This window comes from Peromyscus eremicus, chromosome 11 (genome assembly GCF_949786415.1).
Source record: "Peromyscus eremicus chromosome 11, PerEre_H2_v1, whole genome shotgun sequence".
Taxonomy (NCBI): domain Eukaryota; kingdom Metazoa; phylum Chordata; class Mammalia; order Rodentia; family Cricetidae; genus Peromyscus; species Peromyscus eremicus.
Window position 1 is genome coordinate 52,422,177 of NC_081427.1, and position 19,989 is coordinate 52,442,165.

The following is a 19,989-nucleotide window of genomic DNA, read 5'->3' on the forward strand; positions in this document are numbered from 1 at the left end:
CTGGGATTCAGATGGTGGAAGGAGAGAACTGACCCCTGAAAGTTGTCCTTTGACCTCTGTTTGTATGTTGTGTTAAGCACAAGGTCCCTCTCCCCCTTAAGCCACATTGAGATTTCATTTTTGCAAACCATCCTTAAAATATTTAAGTAGGCAATGGAATGATTCTGTGGACATGGGGGAAGAGGCCAGATTTAAGTAGTGGTGGGAGGACTTGAGTTTTCAGACAATGCAGGGTCAGAGTTACGTAGGCGATGGGAGTTGATGTTGGAGTGGAAGGAGAGGAAGAAAGTCATGGAGGATGTTGGAGGTTCACACTCCAGGAAGGGTATTGAGGTAAATGACAGTTCCCTTGACACAAGCCCGTGGCTGAGTTTGGTGGAAGAGAGAGATGGTGTTTGCTGATCGGTTTGTTTGAATCATCTGTGTTAGGATGTGCTTTATGACAGTTATCTATCAGTCACTCAAAAAAGCAAATACTAACTTCTTTCTCCCATCATCTGTTGATGACTTTGGGTCAGCTGTTAAGACTTGTAATAAGGCAAAATCACAGCAGTTTAATTTAAGTATCTTTTTTAAAATTTATTTAACTTTATTTTGTGTGCTTTGGTATGAAGGTGCCAGATCCCCTGGAATTGGAGTTAGAGACGGTTGTGAGCTGCCATGTGGGTGCTGGGAATTGAACCCGGGTCCTCTGGGAGAGCAGCCAGTGCTCTTAACCGCTGAGCCATCTCTCCAGCCTCAATATCTTTTCTTTCTTTCTTTCTTTCTTTCTTTCTTTCTTTCTTTCTTTCTTTCTTTCTTTCTTTCTTTCTTTCTTATTTATCTATTTATTTATTTATATACAGTATTTTGCCTGCATGCCAGAGGAGGGCACTAGATCTTATTATAGATGGTTGTGAGCCACCATGTGGGTGCTGCGATTGAACTCAGGACCTCTGAAAGAGCAGCCAGTTCTCTTAACCTCTGAGCCATCTCTCCAGCCCTAATTTAAATATATTAATTGACTTTATTTGCTTGTGATTCTTGAATCAGAGACCATCAATGTTTTTTGGGGGGGCTACTTTTGCATAGACCGTTTTTTCTTCTTTTTCACTTCTAACTTTTATATATCCTTATGAGTCATAGACAGTGTAAACTGAGAGACTTTAACATTTTATTTTTTATTTTATATGTACAAATGTGTGCCTGCGTGTATTTATATGCACTGTGTATTTGCTTGGTGTCTGTGGAAGCCAGAAGAGGGCATTAGATTCCCCTGGAACTGGAGTTATAGATGTGAGCATGTCAGTGGTTCTCAACCTTCCTAAAGCTGTGACCCATTAATACAGTTCCACATGTTGTGGTGACCCCCAACCATAAAATAATTTTTGTTGCTTCATAACTAATTTTGATATTGTTATGGATCTTAATGTAAATATCTGATATGCAGGATATCTGATGTGCGACCCTGTGAGGGTGCCGTTCAATCCCCAAAGGGGTCAAGATCCACAGGTTGAGAACTATTGCTCTGTGTGGTTTCTGAGAACTGAACCAGTGTCCTCTGCAAGAGCAGCAAGTGCTCTTGATATCTCTCTAGCTCCCTACTTTTTTCCTTTTTTAATGTAGAGTTTCACAGTATGGCCAAGGTTGGCCTCAAACTTTCATTTCTTCTGCTGAAGAACTTTCATTCTCCTCCTGAGTACTAAGATCATAGACAGGTGCCATCACACCCAGCTCTGAATCCTATATTTTAAATTTTTTAAATTTTGCTCTGTAACTCATTTTGTGAGAGGTGGGATCTTGTCGCGCCTCTCCCCAGACTGACCCAGAATGCCGAGGCTCACGAAATCCTCCTGCCTTGGTTAGCCTCCTGAGGGGGAGGTGCAGGGATAGGCCGCCATGCCTGGCCTAACAATGCATTTTGAATTGCTACAGATTTGACTCATCTGCAGACAGCAAATCTAATGCTTTCTTTCTTCTTTTGAAAAATGTGTTTTATTTTTCAGTGTGTGTGTGTGTGTGTGTGTGTGTGTGCGCTTATGCATGTGCATGCTCCCTAAGAGTCAGAAGAGCATGCTTCCTGGCTATAGAATTCTCTGACATTTATTAAACCCTCCCGCTTCTCCTTCCATCTCTTCTCATGTCCCCCGACTCCGTCTCAGATTCACAACTTTTTGAACTGTTGTTTTACACATACACACACACACACACACACACACACACACACACACACACACACACAGAGCTTCACGCGTCCACTTGGTGTTGCTTGTATTGTTGGGTTCCTCTCTAGACTGATACTCCCTCTCTCAGGAGCTGTTAATTGTAGCTCCTCATCTAGGGGTAGACCCCTGTGAGATACCCCCGTCCATGTTGGCGTGTTGGCTGGTGTTGTCTTTATGTAAATCTTGTTTAGGGGACCATGTTGTTGAGATGGTGTGGGCGCCGCCTCTGTGTCCTGTAGGGAAGACAGTGTCTTTGCAGCAGACGCCCCGGTCCTCCGACTTTACAGTCTTTCTGCCCGTTCTGCCAGACTACCCCTTTGTAGCTCTTTTCTCTATATTTATTCTCATGTTGTCCATATGTTCCTAATTCTCGTTAAATCTGTCTTCCTGTTTTTCTTTGGCTCTTGAGGCATTTTACAATAGTTTTAAAGTGTCTGTCTGATAACTGACGGTTGTATTTCCTCAGGGGCACCCTCTACCACATTATTTCCTGTGTGGGCTGTTTTAGGTTCCTTTGGGCGCTTTGCTGGTGGTATTACTAACAACTGAACATTTGAAAGGGTTGCCATCTCTTCCGTCTTTTCAGACTTCCCCTGACTCCCTAAGTCTTTGGTCATGTTTTGTGATTTGGAATGGCCCCTCGGGTCTTTTCTCAGCATGCATTTGACCTGGGCTTGTATGTGGCTGTTCAGCTCCCCTGGGCACACACTGCCTTCCTTAAATGTCTTCATTTCCCCAAGAGTTGTCCCAGCCAGTTGGGGTCTTGGTCTCCTCCTCCTTCCTTTCCCCTCCCCTCCTCCTCTTCACACCCACAGTTTCAGGTATACCAAGCAGGGACTCTACCTTTGATGTACAGTCTGGTCCTCCCTGTTGCTTTCTTGAGAAGAGCTCCTTGTTTCTTTATATCTATCTGGTTTTGAGTTAGGCAAAGCAAAGGCCAGCCATTCATGCGGCTTCTAGCCAGACTACGACATTATAAACAAAGTCTAGGTTTTTTTGTTTTTTGTTTTTTTTTTTTTTTTGAGACAGGGTTTCTCTGTGTAGCTTTGTGCCTTTCCTGGAACTCACTTGGTAGCCCAGGCTGGCCTCGAACTCACAGAGATCCGCCTGGCTCTGCCTCCCGAGTGCTGGGATTAAAGGCGTGCGCCACCACCGCCCGGCTAGGTTTTTTTTTAAATAAATACTTTAATATATATTACATATATATGTATATACGTACATATTATATATAACATTTTTATTTTTATTTATTTACTTATTTATTTAGTTTTTTGGTTTTTCGAGGCAGGGTTTCTCTGTGTAGCTTTGCGCCTTTCCTGGGACTCACTTGGTAGCCCAGACTGGCCTCGAAGTCACAGAGATCCGCCTGGCTCTGCCTCCCGAGTGCTGGGATTAAAGGCGTGCGCCACCACCGCCCGGCCAAACATTTTTATTTTATGTGTATGAGTGGTATGTCTGTACCATGTGCATGCCTGGTGCCAGAGGAGGCCATCAGGGGGCACTGAATCCCTGAGACTGGAGTTACAGACCCTTGTGATCCACCACGTGGGTGCTGGAAATTGAACTCAGGTCTTCCGGAAGAGCAGCCAGTGCTCTTAACTGTTGAGAACCGTCTCTCCAGCGCGGAAAGTCTGTTTTTCCTTCAGGTTGGGAGCAGGAACTGAGAACTGGGGGCGCTACCTCCTTCAGCCCCACACTGTGCTGTGTTTGAGGCAGGGACACCATGAGCAGAGGCTCTCCAAGGCATTCAACTGGAGTGACCTTTTCTTGATTCAGTGTTTTTCAGACCTGCCACCCCCCTTCCTCAGCCCTGGGTGCTGGGCAGGCATCGTGCCTGCCATGCCCCATGCCATGGTTTTTTGTTTTTTTTTTTTTTGGTTTTTCGAGACAGGGTTTCTCTGTGTAGCTTTGCGCCTTTCCTGGGACTCACTTGGTAGCCCAGGCTGGCCTCGAACTCACAGAGATCCGCCTGGCTCTGCCTCCCGAGTGCTGGGATTAAAGGCGTGCGCCACCACCGCCCGGCCATGCCATGGTTTTAAAGCTAGTTTTCTTTCTGATTTCTTCCTCTCTCCTTTGGTGTATGCGTGTATGTCAGCGGTAAAATGAGAGCCCGGGGCACCTAGACCACTGCCTTGCTGACATCAGGTTCAAACTGCTGATTTATTTATCTAAAATTATTATTATTATTATTTGTAGGGTGTGTGTGTGTGTGTGTGTGTGTGTGTGTGATATGCGTGCTTGTGCAGGTCAGAGGACGACAGCTTTGTGGAGTTAGTTCTTGCCATCCTCCTTTAGCTGGTCCCGGGGATAGAACTCAGGACACCCAGCTTGCGCAGCAAGCACCTTTGCCTGTTGGGCCCTATCACCCACCCCGAACTGCTGTATTTGATGGGGAGTTAAACAGGTAGAAGTTAGAATGATCCCGAGAACTGCTTCCTTCTCTATGGCTTATTTGTTGAGCCCTCGTCTAGTGTGTGTGCCCGTAATTAGAGCAGGGAACTCGCTGCGGCGTGGGGGCCAAGTGGGGGCCTCAGGTGTCACGTGTGCTTAGACTGACATAGCACATTTCCGTGGGGAACCCTGGAGGGAAGTCTGCTAAAATGTTAACAGTCGCCCTGGCAGTGGTGGAAAGAGGCAATGTGAGAACGGTGTCCAGGATATATTATGCTCTCGGGAAACATTAGCTCTGCTTCTGCAGGAGACCTGTGCATCACTGCCTGTGCTACAGCCTTATCTGTGGTCCCTGAGAACTTCCGGCGTTTTCAGGGTCTCAGTACCAATAAGACCTGGCTGAAAAGCACCAGCCTTCGCCCTCACTTCTGTGGGACATGCATCCTAGCGGTTCGGAGGAAAGCACACATTGGCCTCGCTTAAGAGGGCTTCGAACTCACCAAGAATGAGATGGCATGTGTGAGCCTTGCCTGGCAGCACCCCCACCAGTGTGAGACTCCAGACTGGTGCTCGGATGAAGGATGGGATGTGTGCCTGAGTTCTGACCAGTACAACAAACTGAATGCCTGAAGCAGCTGAAGAAGGGCAGGCCGTAGAGAGCTGAGCTGCTCAGAGGCCTTCATGTTTGAGGACAGCACACATAGACCACTGGCTGCTGGTTGGACTGTGTACATCCAAGAAGAAATAAGCCTTCGGGCCTTCCCAGTCCGTGGTTTGGATACCTCAGCAAACCCTAGCTGTGGCCACTCTTTGTCTCCTCAAGGTCAGCTCACCGTGTATTCAGCCGGTGACACGTTTCAGGTGATCCCAGATCGCAAGGCCAAATGAACTAGTATTTGCTTGGGCTCCTGGAGCTGTGGGTTGGTTGTGGCAGTTCTGTGGGAAGCGACAACAGGTGTGCTCAGTTGTTTCTTATTCCAGGAACCAGGCTGAAGAGGCCTTGGCTCCAGGGGGATGCTGTATGTCCTGCCCATATGGAGAGTGAGGGCATGGGAAAGTCTGGAACATTCAGTCCTGTTAGAGCCTCTGCTTGGAAATGGCACAGTGGTGACTTTGCCTACATGCCCTGGATGGATTCAGGGACCGTGGGATGCGGTGTTAGTTACCATGGCAAACCACACAGGGGAGAAAGTTTTTTTGGCTCACAGTTTAGGAGAAAGTCCTGGTGGCATGATCTTGGGGCAGCTGGTCACATGACGTCTGCTGCCAGGAAGCAGAAAAGGTGATGAATGCTGCAGTCCTCTCTCTCCCCTTTATCCAGTCTAGGAACTACCTAGGAAATGGTGCAGGCCACATTTAGAGTGGCCTTCCACCCTCAATGAGCCTAATCCACAAACTCCCTCACAGGCTTGCTTGGGCTCCTTTTCTAGGTAATTCTAGATACTATCAGTATAAACCTCCACAGATAGGGAGGCCCAGCTTGCTCACCGGGGAACCTGGAGGAAGGATTTAGGATGACTGCTCTAACACTGCTAGTCTGAGTCCCACAGTGAAGAAAGGTAAACAGGCCAGGCAGCAGTCACACACATGCACACACACACACACACACACACACACACACACACACACACACACACAAACATGCAAGCATACACATGCACAAACACACTCACACACTCGTCAGAGTGCCCATGCACTCCAGATGCATATGCAGGCCAGAGGTCAGCTGCAGATATCCTTCCTCAAAACTCCTCAAGTCACTGACTTGTCCCTTCCCAATGACCCCTTACGGCCCCGAAGCTTGCTAGTTAGGCTAGGCTAGCTGGCCAGTGAGCCCCAGGAATCCACCTGTTCCCACCTCCCCTGCACTGGGATCACAAGTGCACGCCATCACTCCTGGATTTTTTACGTGGGCTTTGGGAAGTTGAACCCAGGCTCTCATGCTTATAAGACGAATACTGTACTCAGGGAGGTATCTTCCAAGCTCCGGTTTGACTTCTTAAGGAGCCTTGGTGGGAGTCAGACTTCAGAACTTCTGTTTCTATTTCACTGGTTAAAATTAGGAACATGTGCCAGGCGGTGGTGGCGCATGCCTTTAATCCCAGCACTCGGGAGGCAGAGCCAGGTGGATCTCCGTGAGTTCGAGGCCAGCCTGGTCTACAGAGTGAGTTCCAGGAAAGGCACAAAGCTACACAGAGAAACCCTGTCTCGAAAACCAAATAAATAAATAAATAAATAAATAAATAAATAAATAAATAAATAAATAAATATGGAAATAGTGGTGGACACTGCTTAAGATGTGTTAATGGGCCAAGAGATTGGACAGAGTTCTTAAAAAGAAGAAAGACATATGGCCACTAAATACTTAAAGTGTTCAACATCCTTAGCTATCAGGGAAATGAAAATCAAAAATCCTTTGAGACTCTTATTTGCCAGAATGGCTGTTGTCAAGAAAAGCAATGGCAACAAGTTCTGATGAGGTTGTGGGGGAAGGGGACCCTTATTTATTGATAGTGGGCTGTGGAAATCAGTGTGGAGGCTTCTCAAAAAAATGAAAATGGAGCTTGGTTATCACCTAGCTTTACCGCTCCTGGTTATGTACCTGAAGGACTCCATACCCTACCACAGAGATTTACTCATACACGTTCATGTTGCTACTCTAGTCACAAGTAAGGAAGTGGAATCGGCCTGGGTGTCCCCCAGCTGATGAGTGGAGAGTGTGAATGGTGCATATTCAAATATAAATGAAAATAAAATGAAATTATGAAACTTGCAGGAAATGGGATGGAACTGGGAACTACCGTATTGAGTGAAAAAGCTCAGGGTCAGAAAATAAAAGGCTTGTTCTTGTTTATTCAGATCCGAGTTCCTATTTTGATATATGTGCATTAGTGGGGGAGTGAGTGTGTGTAGAGCCCAGGAAACTAGAAGGAGACCCATGAGAAGGGGGGGAGGAGGTGGGAGGGGTGGGGTAGTAGAGCACATATGATAAGGGGGGGGGGAAGGTTTGCAGGAGAGGAGGGCAGGGGAGGTGGGAGAGAGGGTCAGCCCAAGTGGTGCATGGAAAAGCCATAAGGAGAGATTTTTCCTCAGTGGTGTAGCCTGGTAAGGTCCCCATGCTCAGTCAACAAACCCTTCACCTGTGCGACTGTAAGAACTCTGCTGAGGCCCGTCAAGTTACAGACGAGCACTAACCCCCAAACTGTGGAAGGACAAGAGGGCTAGTCAGGGAGAGGAGTGGGAGAGAGGCTAGTGGGGTGGGTGAGCTGGGAGTGGGAGTGTGATCGGAGTGCATTATGTGTGTGCGTGAAACTATAACGAGACCCGTTATTACGTATAATAATGTAGATAATATAATAATATACAAATATCTGGGGGCCAGCAAGATGGCTCAGTGAGTAAAAGCGCTTGCTGTAGAAGCCTGCGACCTGCACTTGAGCCCCAGCATCCACGTGAAGATACAAGGACAGAACTGACTCCAACTCTCTATGTGCCCTGCCGTGCTCTGCCCCTCGTAGTAAGAAATGGAAAAAAAAAAAAAAAATTTGCTAGCCAAAACTCATTTTAAAAAAAAAATCTTAGGCTGTGCATGGTGGTATGTGCTTCTAATCCCACCGCTCGGGAAAGTGGAGGCAGGAGGATCAGGCGTTCACAGTCATCGTTGACTTGCATTGACTACATGGTGAATTCCAGGACAGCCTGGAATCTGTAAGATCCTGCCTCGGAACAACAGCAAGAGGCTGGAGGGGCGGCTCAGCGGTTAAGAGCACTTGCTGTAGAGGACCCAGGTTCAGTTCCCAGCACCCACAGGGTGGTTCACAGCCAGCCGTAAGTAACTCCGGTTCTGGGAGAGCTTACACCCTCCTCTGATCTCCGAGGGCACCGGGCTTATGTATGGTGCACGTACATACAAGCACCTCATCACACAAAAGAAAGAAACACATAAATCTAAAAGAAATCAAAGCAACCGTAAAACAATAAACAGTGTCTCATCTCCTGTGTGACCTCCGCTTACAGGCAGCAACTCTGAGGCAAACACACCCGTAAAAGGGAGATAATAGAAGCCTGCCAAGGGTAAGAGAGGGTGGACAGAGGTTGCGTAATATTCCCATGCCCTGGCCTCGGTCCCTGCTCCCTGCCCCATTTTCCTCACCCAGAGTACCCCTGTTTTTCCTGCTTCCGCGTCTCCCACATCTACCAAGCACTTCAGAAGACCTTGGCAAAGGATGGGCTTCCCCTTTTTAAGAAATTTAGCTTTATTTTCTTTTGCAGGCAAGTTTTCATGATGTAGCCCAGGCTGGCCCTGAATTCCTTATCTTGCCACAGCATCCCCAGCACCGTGTGTCACTGTGCCTGGCCCTTTTTCCGTGTTGCTTAATGAGAGGCTGGCTAAGCTAAGGTCAAGATCCAGAGCAGTGGTTCTCAACCCTCATAACGGTGCGACCCTTTAATACATGCACTTCCTCATGTTGTGGTGCCCCCCCCCAACCATAAAGTTATTTCCATTGCTACTTTGTAACTAATTTTTGCTACTGTTATGAATCATAATATATATATCTGTGTTTTCCAGTGGTCTTAGGTGACTCCTATGAAAGGGTCATTTGACCCTCCCAAGGGGGTCATGACCCAGAGGTTGAGAACCTCTGATCTAAAGGCCATCTAGCTTTCGTTTAGGTTGACTCTGCTCTGGATTGGGCTGCACGTCGGTGCAGAGATTGTACCTCAGGTCTGGGGAGCTGTGACAGGGGACCCAGGTTTCCCTGCATGTGTGTGAGCTGGTCTCATCAGCTCTGCACTTTAGTGTCTGTGGTTTGCAAAAATTGTAAGAGATTAGACTCCATGACAGATATGGAGACTGCCTTTGGCGCACTGCCCCGAGCCCCCGTCTGCTACTGTCAGGTTTGTGCACGTGAGGCTTGTCCTATGCCAGGGCTCTCTCAGATGACGGACCGTTTTGGAGAAGAGTTCCAGACACAGGAGCTTCTGAAAGGCAGCTAGCTGTGTGTGCCTTCGTGGGTTCCAGGTGACACTGCTCCACTGGTGGAACTGACATGCTCTAGTGCCACCTCTTGGCGACTGGTGGAACTGACATGCTCTGGGAATTGCGGTCGGTCTCCTGGGTTTAGTAATAGCAGAACTTCTGTTTGGATTTCCCAGCCTCGTGTTACTACCAGTAAGTACTAGACAGAGACGAAGAGTCCTGTGGGAAAGAGGGGTTTGCCACATACTACCTTCCCAGTGCTCCGTGAGTCAAGCCTCAGAACTGTGATTACTGTGTTTCTCCCATTTGAGTTGCAGGTTAGGATCACCCAAGGCACTTCAAAGCTCTGAACACTCAGGCTAGACCTACAACCCCCAAGAGACTATGGGAGCAGGCCAGGCATCAGTTTCCCTCCCTCCCTCCATCCATCCATTCATCCTTCCATTTTCTAGTTTTCCAATAAGCCCATGGTAGGAGTCCATGAGGAGAGAATGTTCCGTACAACTTCTTGAGCTAAGTTCCCAGCAGCCCCTTAGGGTGCAGGACGTGGGCTTGAAAGGGAGGTAGTGTGCGGGGCTGTTGGGTAGAGAAGGCCCTAGGCTTGCACCCTGCCTGCTGTAAAGCTGGGAAGCCAGCTAGCATTCTAGCACTATAAATAACTAAGCAGAGATGGAAATCACATCATGGGGAGCAAAATGTCTTAGCAGGACAACATAACTAGCTGAATAAATAATGTCCTAAAGTACTATGCTGAGTGAACAACATTTGAAAATGCAGGAGGGTGAAAAGTGTCCCTATTGTGGAATATTATTTTAACTAGGCAAAGATGTGTTACATTTGTTTATGCTGCAGTTTAATTATGAAAAGATGTGTTGCTGTTTCATCTTACCTGCCTAAGGCCCCTGATTGGTCTAATAAAAAGCTGACTGGCCAATAGCGAGGCAGGAGAGGGATAGGCGGGGCTGGTGGGCAGAGAGAATACATAGGAGGAGGAATCTAGGCTCAGGAGAGAAGAGAGTGGAAGAGAAGAATGAAGAGAATGAGAAAGAAAGAGAGGGGCAGTACCAGGGCTGGAAGCCAGGCAGCCGCAGGCCAGACCCAGAAGAATCAGGAAAGTAAGACATACAGAATGAAAGTAAGGTAAACAGCCCCGAGGCAAAACATAGATAAAGAGAAACAGATTAAAACAAGAGGGAAGATAAGGCCAAGCATTCATAATAATGTTTTCCTGTCATGATTTGGGAGCTGGTTGGTGGCCTAAAAGGAAACTTGTTATATGTCTTCCTTATCTTTTACTGCTTAAGATTAATATTTTCATCTGAGCCACTCAGAAGATATTTAAGCTTATGCAGGCATATAGTTTCGTTCTTATTGTTACCTTTATTTTTTTTTTCAATTTAACTTTTTATTTTTTTGAGACAGGATCTCATATAGCTCAGGCTGGCTTCAACCTGACTGTGTAGTTGAGTGTGACCTTAAACTCTGGATTCTCCTGCTTCTACCGCTCAGACTGTTTTTAAAATGTAAGACACGATGCATCCCTCCCCTATGCTTCATCTACCTCTTCCTGGTTTCTCCTTCCTCCCGCCCCCACCCTCCTCCACCCTACCCCTGCCACTGAACTTTGTTTTTAAGTATCCTTACCAACCATGGAATGTTTTTGCATGGGTTAAAAATCTCAGGGTAGTGACTGATGATGGTAGGGGCAGATAGGTGCTCAACAAAACAGATGCCTTCTGACCCTTACAAAGGATGCTATCAAAGCAGGATGTGGCGGTGCACACTGTAATTTTTGCACTTGGGTGGCAGAGGCTGGAAAGTCTGAAGTTCAATGTCATTCTCAAACTATGTAATGAGTTTAGGCCAGCCTGGGCTATATGAGACCCTGTCCAAAACAACAGCAACAACAACAAAAGCAATTCCTTAAATGGGAAAACAACCCCTCCCCAGAGGCAGGGAAACAGCTGGGCAGTGGTGGCTCATGCCTTTCATCTCTGCACTCTGGAGGCAGGAGCAGGTGGATCTGCTGAGTTCCAGGCCAGCCAGGGCTACATAGAGAAACACTGTTTCAAAAAACCGGGCGGGGGCAAGGGGTGGGGGGGAGCAGCTAGTGAATACCAATTAAATTCAGTAGATGTTTAAAGGAGAAAGAGAGCAGGAGTGGCCAGAATAGCACTGAAATGAAGTAACCACATAGGTGGGGTGGTGGCCCTGTGTGGAGGTCACACAAAGATGGCATAGGTTGGTACTTTCTTTTCCTTTTTTTGCAGTATGGGGTTGCACCCAAGGCTTCACATGTACCGCCCAGTTCTCCACCTCTGGCCACACTCTCAGCCTTTGTTATTGTTGTGTGTGTGTGTGTGTGTGTGTGTGTGTGTGTGTGTGTGTGTGTGTGTGTCTGAATACATTTATGTGCCCTGTGCTTGTAGGAGCCTATTGAGGTCAGAAGAGGGTGTCGGATCTCCTGGAGTTACGGGTGGTTTTGAGCTGCCCTGTGGGTGCTGGGAACCGAACCACAGCTGAGCCGTCTCTCCAGCTCCCGTGGTGTGTTTCTGGACTCTTGCTCTGGTTAAAGGATAATGACTTTATGATCCCTCCCACTGTGCTTCTGTTTCAGGAGAACTATGAGCAGATGAAAGCTCTCGTGAGTCAACTTCATGAACGAGCCCAGTACGTAAGACTAGGTAAGCACCGTTGCTATCATTCCCAGCACCCTAGCTGCTTCCCGAGTCCCATGGCCGCGCATGCGCTGTCAGCATTCAGGCAAAATGCCTAGTCACTCCTGGGCCATGTTATCTATGCACGTGTGTAGCATGCCTACGTAAGCCCCTATGCGCCTGCGCAAGGTGATCCTTAAAAAGCAGACTCCACCCGTCCCCTCCCCGCTTCCGCATATTTCTCTTTGGCAGGCCTGCTGAACTTGCCCCATCTTTCCTATTCTCTCCCCCTAATAAAACTCCTAAAGTGGGTTTTGTTGTATCTCGTGGTCCGTTCTTACGCCTGGTAAATAACAACCTTGTCTGTCTGTCTGCCATACAGCCTGATGCGTACCCCAGGCTGATCTTGCACTCATGATTCTCTCGCCTCAGTTTCCCAAACACTAAGGTTACAGTCATGTGTTACCATTCCCAGCTACAAAGTAAGATCCGTAGTCTATTACAGGTACCCACTGTAGAAGGAGCAATGTGGATTTTCTAGCCCTCACTAAAAACTCTTCTCCCCAGTGTCCTCTCAGGTAGAGGCTGTGCTCCGAGAATACTGTTGCATTGTTAGGTGTTACTATGTCTGGAAGACAGCTTTCATCGTTTGGAGTAACTAGAAAAGGGAAAGTATAAAAAGTATCCTATGCATTTGTTTTCTTTAAGGAGTTTATTCAAGGTGACTGACTAGTGGCAGGTGAACAGAGAGGAGGCCCCCCGCAAGGTACTGCGTTAGGGAAGAAAGAACCGCAGTGTTGGTCCTGGAGAAAGTTTCGAGAGGTGTGCCAGATGTTAGTTTTATTGCTAAGCACTTTGGTTAAATCGTTTACTTTTGAAACTAGACGTCTTGTAGACTGGACTTGGACAATGACCTTGAACTCCTGATCCTCCTGCTTCCAAGTGCTGAGGTCACAGCGTGCACCATCATGCCCAGTTTATGTGTGGCTGGGGATAGAAACAGCGCTCCACTAACTCAGCTACATCCTGCTCCCTTTAAATCCTTTAATTCTTCTTAAAAAAAAAAAAAAAAAAAAACCAAAACCAAAAACGGGGTTGTGGATTAGCTCAGTGGTAGAGCACAAGGCCCTGGGTTCGGTCCTCAGCTCAGGGGAAAAAAAAAAAGAAAACCTTTCATTTTCTGGTTTGTATCTAAGTTTTATACTTAGGAGTGAGTCTGTGAATGATAAGTACATTAAGTACATATTTCCATCTTTTAAATGAATAGATTATCCAGAATTAGCAAAAGGGAACAGACAGTAGAAGCAGATGAAATAGAGGTGTTTAGAGTGCACTGGTCTCTGTCTTTTTATGATAGCACTATAGCCAAAGTGAGTGAAATTTTTCCCACGAAGATGGCTGTGATTCACACTCTTGAAGCGCTATGGGAATGAGCAAGTCGCAGCCCTCTGTGGCCGAGGACAGCCACAAGTGTGGCCCATCACTAAATTGTAAACTTACTTAAAACTTGAGGGGGGTTTTGGTAACTCAGTTTATATATTCTCAAGGAACTTCGTAGATGATAGTGTCATGTCCCAATGCCAAAAGGTTGGACAGTACTTTACAAGGAATTGTCTCTAGAGAAGCTGGGTTTGTGGCTCAGTGGTGGTGTGCATGCTTTAGCATAACGCTCTGAGTTCGATTCCCAGCCTATCCACATCTACCCTAAAAAAGAATAAACAAAGACATAGATGAATACACTGTCTCTAGAAAAAGAACCTACACATTTGCCAAAGTAAACGCCTGTTTTGTTGGAAGAGGTAACTCCATGGTTACACCCATCATCGCTTGGGTTTGATCAGTTGAGGGTTTCCTGGGCCATTAGGACAGATGGCTTAAAATCAAGAGGTGTCCAAAGTCCTGCAGTATGGACCTGCTGAGGGTGGTGTGCTCTGGTGAGCTGCAGGGAGAGGCTGTTCTCCAGCAGGAGAGGACCGAGCAGGCTGGCAGGGGAGGGGGATGGGCTGGGAGAGAGGATGACTTCGGCCTTCCTGGTTTTGCCTAGAATTGTTCTGCCAGGAGAATAAGTGGACATTATATCAGCGTGTATGAATTTATGTTAAATTATTAAACCATATTAAAACATACTTATAGAAAATTTGGAAAATGAAGAAGTATCAAGGAAAAAAATCACCCATAAATAATCCCGCTCAACATACAATTTTAGCACACCTTTGGATGACTCCACGATCACTTTAGTACCACAATGTGTCTGTGCTTTTGTGCTGTGCAGGGGGGTTTTGTGCACGTTGGTCTGGACGTTTCTCCGTAGTTTGGCTCTGAGCGCTGTAGATTGACTTAGCAGGTGACTGTTGATGGTTAGGGAATGAGACTTGTCCCCCCACCCCTTTGTTTTGTTTTTCATTTTTTGTTCTCATGGTAGAATTGAGACTTCTGACTTTTAAATTAATGCAGTTTCTATAGAGTTTTCAAATGGAGGAGGGGCAGGTGTTCGGGGTTTTTCTTAGGTACCCCTTGAAGTTTTTCATTAGCAAGAACATGACATTTGCAAGACTGGGTATCGGGTGACTCTTGGGATCTTTCCCATTTTCTTGCCTCTGTCCACATCCTGAAAGGTTCCTTCTCTGGCTTTACTGTCTTTGATGCCCCCCCCCCCCAGCCACCATACACGCACATACACACACACACACACACACACACACACACACACACACACACCCCAGCCCAGACGATGACAGTGACTTGGTCATTTCTGTAGGCAGAGAATGGATTACCCCCGTGGTGCTTTCATAATAGCCAGAACCAAGTATTTTGATGAACCCACATCCATCAAAGGGCTGCAAGCGTTTTGATAAATGTAGAAGTGTTTTGTTTTTATCCTGGGGAATATCTTTATGGAGTGTTTTTATCCTGGGGAATATCTTTATGGAGGTAAACATCTCCAGATGGCTTTGGTAGTTGAGGCAGGGGGCTTTTGTTTTTTAAAAGACATTTAAAAATGGAAGACAAACTCCACTCATGGTGATCAGCAGCGAGTGTCCCATGGTTGAAGGGACATCGGTGTACCCAGAAGCAGGCGGCGGCTCCTGACTGGCACCTGGCAGTCAGCCTTTGAAAGGTGCTGGAATCCTGCTGTGAAATGTTTCCATGTTTCAGGGATGCTAACGTGTGAACATGTGTGAATCTTAGAATCAATGTGATTTAATGAATTGCACAGGACGAGAGCTTAATAAGAATGGCCTTAAGGGAAATGTCAAGATTTTTCCATCACAGAGTCTGTGGGAATGAAGTTTGTTTGTTAATTTATATTAAAATGAAATTTTACTCTATAGCCAGGGTAGTCTGGAACAATCCTTACTGGGACCACAGGTGTGAACGGACTTATCGAGCTAGTATAAAATTTGAAGAACCAGTTTTGGAGCCAGGGGTGGACAGACACTCCGTCACAGATGTCTCGGCTTGCAGGTTGGGTGGTGAGGTCTGGGTGCTCCTTTGGCTTCTAGAAGTCTTCTGACTGGAGCAGCTGCCCTGCTCTTGGGTTAGTGTAATTTTGTCAAGAGTTGGGCAATGTTGGGAACCACAGAAGACCCTCTCTGAGTCAAGATATTACCAAGGGGACCTGCTAATCACTGTGGCGGGGTTTCAGCTCTCTCATGTGCAGACCTGATGGCACCTTTCGGCAAGTCTGCACATGCCAAGCATGGAGGGGATGTCCAAAGCCAGACTTTTACCTGGTTCAAACTCAGAATAGGGGTGTTCACATGTACAGTGTGGTGCATGGACATGTGGTAGTGTTTAGTACATGTGGGGCAATGAGATGATATTGTAGTGTCTGAGTTCTAAGGAAAATAGCATGCCATCCCTTTGGACAGTTACTAGTGAATTTAGAACATGTATGATATATCCTCTAGGATCAGGGATAAATTAGTGTGTGTGTGTGTGTGTGTGTGTGTGTGTGTGTATGCACATGTACATCTGGTGTATGTATGTGTGTGTATGTGTGAGCACTCACATACACATGCACACACACACACATGTGGGGGGGGGGAATGGTGCACACGCATATTTGTGTGTGGAGGCTAGAGGTTAGCATCGTCTCTTTCTTTGTCACTGTCCACCGTAGTTTTTGAGACAGAGTCTTCCACTGAACCTGGAGTTCATCAGTTCAGATAGGCTGCCTTGCCAGTGAGCTCCAGGATGTATCAGCCCATTGGTGTGGGGTTAGAGGTCATGCTACTGTGCCTGGCTTTACACACATGCTGGAGACCCAAACTTAGGTCCTCATGCCTGCATGGCAGGAACTTATTGACTGAACCGTCTCCCCAGACCCGTGTGTGTGTGTGTGTGTGTGTGTGTGTGTGTGTGTGTGTGTGTGTGTGTGTGTTGTGTGTGTGTGTGTGTGTGTGTGTTTTATGCATATGCCACTTAAAAACTCAATTTACTGCAGAAAATTGACATCTGGTATATTGAGTGATGTAAAAAGAATTAGCCCTTTCTCACAGAACCTTTTGTATTTTTCCTTTTATTATTTATTTATTTATTTGTTTTTTTCCAGACAGGGTTTCTCTGTGTACCCCTGGCTGTCCTGGAACTCTCTGTAGAGCAGGCCGGCCTTGAACTCACAGAGATCCACCTGCCTCTGCCTCCCAAGTGCTGGAATTAAAGGAGTGTGTCACTACCACCTGGCCCACTGAACCTTTTCTAAAGCGCCATGTTTGGAGCGGAGCATTGTATGTGTTCCTAGCATTAGGTGAGATGGAGGCCTAGCTCATGTCTATCTGCACTAATGTAATCATGATTTTATTGCAGGAGGCAGCGAGAAAGCCCGGGCCCGGCACACATCAAGAGGAAAACTGCTACCCAGAGACAGAATCGACAATCTCATAGACCCAGGGTTGGTATTATTGCCTGCAACCTCAGCGTGTCCTACTGGACAGTCTCGTCAACAAATTTTTTTTTTTTTTAATTTTATACACATTGGTGTTTTGCTGCATGTATATTTGGGTGAGGGTGTTGGGTCCCCTGGAAGTGGAGTTATAGACAACTGTAAGCCACCATTTGGGTGCTGGGAATTGAACCCAGGTCCTCTGGTAGAGCAGTCAGTGCTCTTAACCACTGAGCCATCTTTCCAGCCCCCAAAAATGGCTTTAAATTGGATTCTTATGGGCTTCAAAGAGCATCACACATTTATTGAGAGATTGGGACAAATGAAACAGGGGATGACGTGGACAGACATCTCTGCCCTGCTGGAGTTCCCCTAAGGTCAGAGAGAGATAGGAAATAGCAGTCAACATCTTGAATTGTATAGCAATACTAGAATGAGACAAGTGCTGTGGGAAAGAGAAACATCGGTGCAGAAACCCTGCAGTGAGAGTGGTGGGTGTGTTTCAGCTGTGTCCAGGAAGCCCATGGAGCTGAAGCAGATGGTGTGGAGGGGAGAATAGTGGGGGTGGGCTCTGATTCGGGAGGACCTGGCAGCTATAGGTTCTGACTCTCAGAAAAAGGGAGCTCCAGTAGGGATGAAACAGGATTTGTTGAGTTTCTAAGTCACATGTTGGGCGATGACATTTCCGGTACTAGGTCCTTAAGGTTATATTGCCTGGTGACATTGCACTCTCTTAGTTTGTATTAATATAGGCTTGTTTGTTGTTTGTTTGTTTCTGCGAGTGACAGAGTCACCAAACTAAGCAAGAACGCTGTCACTGAGATAAGCCCCAGCCCAACCTTGAACTTCTGATCCTCCCTCTTCTATCTCCCTAGGGATGGATTATGTACAGGTGTGCACCACCACATTTGGTTAGTGTGGTGCTGGGCATTGAACCCAGGGCTTTGTGCATGCAAGGTAAGAACTGTCCCAGCTGGGCTGTATCTCTAGGTCACCAGATTTTTTTCTTATGACATCGTATTTGTATGAGAGCATGCATGGGTGAGCCCAGGTGCCTGTGTGTCCTGGCACATGTATAGAAGTCAGAGGACAGCTCTCAGGAGTCACTTCTCTACTATATGATCCAGGGACCAAACTCAGGTTGTCAGGCCTCTATGTAAGTGCTTCTACTTCATGAACCTTCCTTCTGATAGCCGCTAGCATGTATTCTTTTAGCCCCTTTTTTTGCAGATATGTGTCAGGCACCTGCGTTAGTAAAAGAAAACAGAAAGCAATCTTACCAAATCTAGCATTCTAGGCCTCTTTCCCCCAGTTGTATCTGGAACACATGTGTAAGTGAAAGGTGGACAGTTCAGTGTTGGATAAGAGCCTGGTTCCTGGGGACGGGCTGCTTATGGAAACCCCAGATCTGCCCTTTACAACTTGTGTGACCTTAGACTAGCGACTGGTCTTGATTTCCTCCTTAGCTAATGAGTTAGTGTGTGTGAAGCCCACAGAAGAGAGCCAGGCACATGGTAGATGTTCCCTGTTACTCCCGTTCTGTGGTAATATACACATTTGTACAGCACTTTAACAGTAAGTTCCAGTATTTTACTGTAGCCTGTTACCTGGTTGTACCATATAAATTCCTATGGCATTCTTTTTTTTTTTTTTTTTCTACACACAATTCTATTTTATTATGGTAAAGGTGAAAATGTCACCTTCTCCACAACAGCAACCAGTAAAATTTATCCCAAAAATAACTCGGTACAAAACAGGTCTGTTTCAGAATTAAAAAAAAAGAAAAGGAAAAAAAAAAGTCTTTACATGCGGTTTTAGATTCTATTTTAAAACAGGAGGAAAAAAAAAAAAAAGAAACAAAAAACAAATCCACCATTGTCTGCACAGTCCAGTTGCCAACCCTCCCTCTAGGGATCACGACGAGGCTTCTGAGTCCTGTTACTTGTGTGGATTTGCTCGGCTGTTTAACTGGTGTCCATCCTTGCATTATAAGCATCCAGCTGTGCATCCAGCTCCTCTGCAGAAAGTTGCTGCTTTGAGTTCCTGCCGGTACCTCTACCTCTTCCCCGGCTGCCTCCGCGGGTCCCTCTTCGGGTACCCACCACCACCGAAACTCCCAGAGCCACGGTTTCTTGTCATGCCACCTCTGTTTATGCTCTGTGGAGGTCTTCTTTGCGTATCAATTTGTGATGTGACAAGCTGGATGTTCATGGGACAGCCATCCAAAGGGACACCATTGTACTGTTTCATAGCCTTCAGGGCATCTGCCTTCCGTTCAAAGTGCACATCTGCTGTCCCTAAACTTCGTCCAGAGCGATCGTAGTGCACAGCTGCTTTCTTCAACGTTCCAAATTCCGCAAAGAGTTCCTGAATATCAGCGTCTGACACTCCGAAGTCAAGGTTCGACACCAGCAGCTTCCCACCCGTCTCCACGCCGGCTCCACCCCCGAAGCCGCTGTCGAAGAGGTCGTGCTGTCATTTGTCTGGAAGTTGTTTCGGCCTGCTGTAGGGTGCTGGCCGGTTCCTTCCCGCCGCCGCCTGCGGCACCGCGAGAGGTGGCGGGCCGGTTCCTCATAGGCCCGCCGCCTCGATTCACCCGCGCGGCGGCCTGCCCCGCACCGCCGCGGCCGCCCTGGGAACCGGCCCTGCCGCGACCCCGGCCTCCGCCGCGGCCGCCTCGCTGGCTCCGGTTCAGCTTTAATGATGTCGTCCAAAGACATATCCATTTTGTCGGCCATGGCGGGCGCGGAATCGGGCCTCGGATCCTCCTATGGCATTCTTGTCAGGTCTTATTTTAGAAATCTTTTTGGGTTTTTATGTGTAACATGCATATTGGATATACTGCCCTGTTTTAAAACAAAATGTAACTTT

The 19,989-nt window shown here is 46.9% G+C and overlaps 1 protein-coding gene and 1 pseudogene across 2 annotated transcripts in view; one reads left to right on the forward strand and one right to left on the reverse strand.

Annotated features, from left to right (window-relative positions):
* Positions 1-19,989, forward strand: part of Mccc2 (methylcrotonyl-CoA carboxylase subunit 2) — a 73,448-nt gene that overhangs the window by 3,384 nt on the left and 50,075 nt on the right. For both annotated transcript variants that reach the window (XM_059276231.1, XM_059276230.1), the window contains exons 2-3: positions 12,194-12,260; positions 17,043-17,127. In XM_059276231.1, the coding sequence (XP_059132214.1) occupies positions 12,194-12,260; positions 17,043-17,127 (152 nt within the window). The remainder of the gene's footprint in view (positions 1-12,193; positions 12,261-17,042; positions 17,128-19,989) is intronic.
* On the reverse strand, positions 18,800-19,856 carry LOC131921495 (THO complex subunit 4-like; annotated as a pseudogene).